At 35.6% G+C, this 6000-nt stretch overlaps 1 protein-coding gene across 5 annotated transcripts in view; it reads right to left on the bottom strand.

Moving 5' to 3' along the window:
- Nucleotides 1-203: 203 nt before the first annotated feature.
- ACSL3 (acyl-CoA synthetase long chain family member 3) overlaps nucleotides 204-6000 on the bottom strand; it is a 56541-nt gene continuing 50744 nt past the window's right edge. For 4 of the 5 annotated variants that reach the window (XM_074911788.1, XM_074911790.1, XM_074911789.1 and 1 more), the window contains one exon: nucleotides 204-4429. In XM_074911788.1, coding sequence (XP_074767889.1) covers nucleotides 4266-4429 — 164 coding nt within the window. In that variant the 3' untranslated portion in view covers nucleotides 204-4265. The remainder of the gene's footprint in view (nucleotides 4430-6000) is intronic. The other variant, XR_012634031.1, reaches the window with a different exon arrangement.

Here is a 6000-nt window from a genome sequence, read left to right as displayed (position 1 = left end):
GGAGCAAAATGAAAGGACATGCCTACCACCAAATGGGTTTCCCTGGTAAAAAACATTTTGAACTATCCTAACCCACTACCCTTCTTTAACAGCCACATACTCAACTAACATGATTTAAGTTCACTAATTTACAACATAAATTATCTAGGCTCAGACAGATAAAAATCAAATGCCACTTAAAAAAATGGACATATGGGGCCTGATTTGTGAAATTAATTTTATTTCTGAAACATGATATCCAATTACAAATAAATAATTCATACAATATAACTCAATTAGGATATACAATGTTCAGGCAGTTCAGAGTAACAACCAAGATCACATCAAAAAATGAGTTGACATTAAATAACCAATTACAATACTATACAATTGGTCATTCAATTAACGTTTCAGCCTGGTCCTAGGTGTATGCAAGTTGAAGATTGTTCCTCTTACCAGTAAAGAAACAGATGTTCACAATTTTATATAGAGTCCAAAGTAGTTAATACATTACATTAATAAAAATTAGAAATGCTGCATTGCCTAGATGTAGTTTTAGTACAGAATAAAAGCTTGTGAATTTTAGCAGGATAAAGGTTATTGCAAAGGAGTATTACGTCCTATAGCAATTTCTGCATAAACTTACAAGCTTTACAGGACATTTTTAATGTATGGTTTCAATTCCATACACTTCTCTGCATACTATCTATAAAACCAGTAGGACATAGGTATGCATTATGTTCTCAGTTTCAGTTTTACATTGTTTTTCATTTCAGCAAAATATTTTACTGCTAAGATACAGCTTCCCATTGAGGTACGGTCCTGCTTTGTGTAAACTGCAGTAGCAGCAGCAAATTACACGGTCTTTTCTGACATGTAATTTTAAAATTTCCTAACCTATTCCAGAAACACTATTCTCTGCAAAGAACACTTATGACATTTAGATTGAATTTAGCCTAAAGTCCTGAAATATTTTTAAATAACGGTAGGAATTTAAAGGAGATTGACAGCATCCTTGGTATTTCTTGGTCAGTCACTTTTTATAGCGAAATATGTAGATTTTCACAACAGAATAAGTAGTTACAATTTCCGATGAATCAGAGTCCTGGGAAATTCTTATTTACAAAGGCTTTGTTAAAAATTCCCCCCTTTTTGGGGCCCCTCAGGTGAGGTATATGCCCCTTGTTCTTAGTTTGAACTCAGCAAGACTGTTTGAAAGTTACGGCTCTTTCCATTACAAAATTCCCCACATGGAGACCGTTACTTCCAACCATGAGCTTTTCCTAATTTACTCTACAACCGTCCACAGCCTTTAGGACATGTGCAATACATTCCAGCAGGTACTTTTGTTGTTCTTACACTGGGCATGGGAAGATAGGGAAAAAAAAAAAGGGAAAGACCAGATAAATTCCTGGCTGGCATGCAGTGCATCTACACAGGGTTTCAGACTCCTGAAGTTGTCTTTCTGCTCAGCAATGCAAGAGCACAGGGTGAGAACATGGTGGCAGCCAAAAGTATCTGACAGGAATAGGAGGCTACAGGGCTAAGACCTAAGACTGCTGGAGCAAGGAAGCCCTACACCTGAGCAGCAGCTGTGACTTACCATCCCATTACAGCCCTGCTCAACTAATGAAAAGCGTGGGCACCCACAGGCCAGGTGGCCTCAACAGGACACGGAAGAACTCAGAACCTAGCAGTATTAAAGTCTGCCTTTTGTTATAAATCAGAAGAAAAACACACCATACTCATCACAAAGATTTTAAGCCCATACAAATATTTTAAAAGTCTTTCTATCTCCAATGCTGAGACTAAAATCAATGAACTGCTTTATTTTCACATTCTGTAGAAGAAATAAATGTGCACAATGAATCGGATGTCTAAAGGAGGAGGAACTATATAAATATATCTCAACATCCGTTTTAAATATAAAAAACCTTAACTGTAAATTCAAATCCAGTTAGAATGCAACCTCATCTTGGGACTGGATTAGAAGAAAAATTAAAACTATTTCCAAACCATTTTAAGTTTCATTTATGCAATTTATCCAAAAGTAGATTTAAATCCTTAGCAGAACAAAATACTAACTTCAGATTTCTTCTGAATCAATCAAAAGCAGATTTTCTTAAATCTGCACAATGCACCAAGTGATATACATAGTACTTCAGCAATTTATTAATTTCCACTAAAAAAATCACCAAAAAAATATTTGAGCAATGTACATCCTCTGCTGAGCACAAACTATTTAAGAACTTGTTGATGGAGCACAAATACATATTTAAGTATTAGTAATACCTAATATATGGTGTGACACTTCCCTACAGACTTGGCAATTCCCACAATCGCCTTCTTCAGTCATTTTCCAACATGAGTCTTATTTCTATTTGCCAGAAGGTTTTAATTTATGATCTAGATATCTGAACACATTAATTTCATAAATGCAGTTTTGATTTATTTTTGTTGCTTATATTTCCATTTGACTAGATACACCAAAATTCAAATGGTAACAGTTTTTCATAGACACCAGCAAGGGAAACCCATGAATAGTGGGAGAGATGGCAACATAACAAAATACAGCACAAATCTCACCGTTTCATCAAAACTAAAGTACAAAGAACCTACTTTCAGCTCCTATGAAACTGCTTTCCCTAATGAATGGAAAGTGTTAATTTAAGTAATATTTCAGGTTTTTTTAAATGAGAATTTGTATATCAAACATCTCCCAAAATTCCCACATCACAAATGTTAACGAGCAGGAACTCCCTCCCCCAAACAACGCTTCTGCCTTTCAGAACTGCTATATGCTACCATAGTAGGGTGCCAAGTGAGCATCAAGACCTTGATTTTAAGTACTACAAATAAATGATACACATGAGAGTATGATCTCCAAATTAAAGCCATTTTAATATTTGCTCCATCACAAAGCTGACTGATTTATGCCTTTTCACATTCTCATGTAACCCTGACAAAAATACTCTTTCCAGGAATATTCTGAAAATAAAATTCACATCTGAAACAAATCTAAGCACTTCCGCTGAAGAAGAAAGGAGCCCCCATAGTTCTTCAAACAATGTTCACATATGTATAGTAAAACAGAAATTGAGACTCCTTCCCAAAGTAAGAACTGGGTGTAACAAGCCAAGCAACATAAATAACTCTGGCTGACAAATAATTCAAATATCTGGTTTTAAACCAAAAAATGCTAAACAGAAGAACACAGAATTAATGGGAGATTTTTAACGGCACAAAGGGCAGCTAGGCACTGTGTGAGCTGAGAACATAACTGTCATTATGACTTTAAAAATCCCCTCTGTAAGATTTGGGTTGCAGCAAGGGCAGAACAGGGGTCTTGCCAGACTTTTGACAAAAAACGAAAGAGCAAACCCAGTGTAATGTCCAAACATAATGAGAAAAGACAAAAGTTGTTCCAGTCTCTCTGCTAAAAGGACACTGTCAAACCTACAAAGTTTTAAGTGAAATTAAAGCTGAGAGTTCTTATTAGCCCTACACAATTCAACTACTGGATGAAATGGTCATGAGCTATTTAAAAAAGGAGTTTCTGTATTTGAGAGATTATCCTTAGTTTTAACTTCTACTGTGTTAATATCATCTCTTCTATTAAATGAGCTTTAACTAACACCTGCAAGAGTACCTGCCTTTATGCAGAGCTGTGCCATGACCATCTTCTCTTTTTCAGATAAAAATAAAAGTAACCATTAGGCACATATTGAAGGTGTATTACACAAGCTGGAATGTCAAACATTTTCTCTCTCAAATTTACACAGAAAAACAACACAGCAGCAAATAACCTGGTCCTCTGTTCAACAATGATCTTGTTACAAGCATTTTCAATGTACATAATGTCACAACATCAATACCTCCTTATCTTTAAATAATTATGTAAAAAAAGGCCCCCAGTATAACCATTTCTTATATAGCCAAGTTCTCTCTATATACATCCAAATTTTAAAGATACAAATAAAACTATACAGAATTTATAAATGCTTAAAAAGTTGAGGCTTCAGAATCATGGTTTCCCAAAAAGACTCTGGAAATCCACAGACTGACAAGGTAGCAGAGAAAACTGGAAAAAAGGAGACAGACACAAGTTTGCTGCCATAACATTTTACTAAACTTGCCAGTCATTGTGGTGATGTTATCAGAAATAACAGTTTAAGATGCAAATGAGGAATGGTGGTTTTGTGTGTCGATCTCAAGTGTTGAGACAGGCAATTCAAGTATTTCCTATTTGATCCAAGCTCATTGTAGCAAAGTGGTGCAGAAAAAAATTATTTTACATTTTTTCCATACATTCGATCAATGTCCATTTGATAGTATGCTGTAAGCTCTTTGCGTTTTAGTTTGAATGCATCTGTCACTAGACCAGTCTCAGGGGTCCAAGGATCAGGGCTCAAACGAATTTTTACTGGTATTTCAAACTTCTCCAAATTAGCTGTAAAAATAAACATTTTTAATACAAAACGTAAATGTAACCATTTTTTCTACAGTTAAGCACAAAAGGAGAAACTGTATTCTCACACAGAAAAGCACATGACAAATGCAGAAATGCTCCTCAAACACCCCCACCCCCCTCCCCGTATTTACTTTGAAAACCCCTGTGGTCACAAGTAGAGTGACAGGATCCACCCGTAACTGTTCTCCAGTTTCCACAGAAACATGAAATAAGGCCCAGCTCTTTGGGTATCCGTGCTGCTCCCTAACTACAGAAAAGCCTCAGTGCATGGAAGTGACATCCTCAAAATATACACTGTTGTATCGGTGTTATGATACTCATCTGCTGGAGAGAAAATCTTAAAATCCATACTACTTAAGCTTGAAAAACGGGGTCGGGGGGTTGTGTTTCTTCCTGATGGTCCCAAATTGTTCAAGGGAAGTCAGTTCATATGGTAGCTGTTCCCCTTACTGAAACAGAACAGTTTATACCTCTAGCACAAAACACTATCATTTGCAAGAGCTTCTGCTATGGTTTCAGACATAAGAGAAGAAAAACAACTAAAAGTAATCAACAGATGGGCAATATTAAAAAAATAAATCTATTTTCAGGTTAAATAAAAAATAATCCACAAATGTATAATTATGCTGTGCAACCTGCCATTTTTAGATTTTCCTATGCCTTTTATTCCCCTTGACATTAAATCACTGGGTTTGGGTGGGTTTTTTTTTGCTATTTATCACTAAAAATCATAATATTACTTTAAAAGTAAAGCCTATAATATCAAAGTGAAAAGCAAAAACATAACATCAAAACGTGTAAAAATGCCTCAGGATTAAATACTCCATTTCATCAATTTTAACAGCATATTTAATTCTCTTTAGAACAGTTAGTGCTGCACAGCAAAGCAAAGCGACTTTGACATGCTCTCCATTGCAGCAGTTTCTTAGAATGACTTTGCCCCTACGCTCCAGGCAGTGAACAAAAATGGACTACGAGACATGGGGCAAGGAAAAAAAGTCTGTTGCAGTACTAAGACTGCACGCATCCTAAAAGTATGATCCTGTAACAGAAGTCTGCAAATATACTAATCAGAGTTTAATATATTGGCAAGTAATATGTAGAAGAGACAAAGATTAACAAGACAAAGATTGTCAGAAGCATAAAGTTATCCAGGGTAGAAAAGACGAGGGCAAATTGCAAAGATGTACAGAAGGGACATCATGATACTGAGCAATTGCAAAACAGACAGCAGAAAACATTAATTGCAGAAAAGTATAAAAGACAATGCATACAAAAAAGAAATTTAACATCCACAAAGACCATTTAAAAAAAAAAAAAACATTCTGCTGTCATAACTGACAGCTTTGTGAAAAAAGCTCATTGCTTAGTAATTGTCAAAAGCAAAAACAAGGCAGAAATTATTATGGAAGTACAAAATATCACTGTGCCACTGTTTAATTCTGCACCGGAGTAGCTAAATAGATTACAACCAATTAGCACAAAAAGATACAGCTGAAGGGGAAGTATAATTGACACTGAAAAAAGTCATGACTGCCATTGTGAGCGTT

This window comes from Athene noctua, chromosome 8 (assembly GCF_965140245.1).
Source record: "Athene noctua chromosome 8, bAthNoc1.hap1.1, whole genome shotgun sequence".
In the NCBI taxonomy this organism is placed as follows: Eukaryota; Metazoa; Chordata; class Aves; order Strigiformes; family Strigidae; genus Athene; species Athene noctua.
This window is presented reverse-complemented; position numbering and strand designations above follow the sequence as displayed.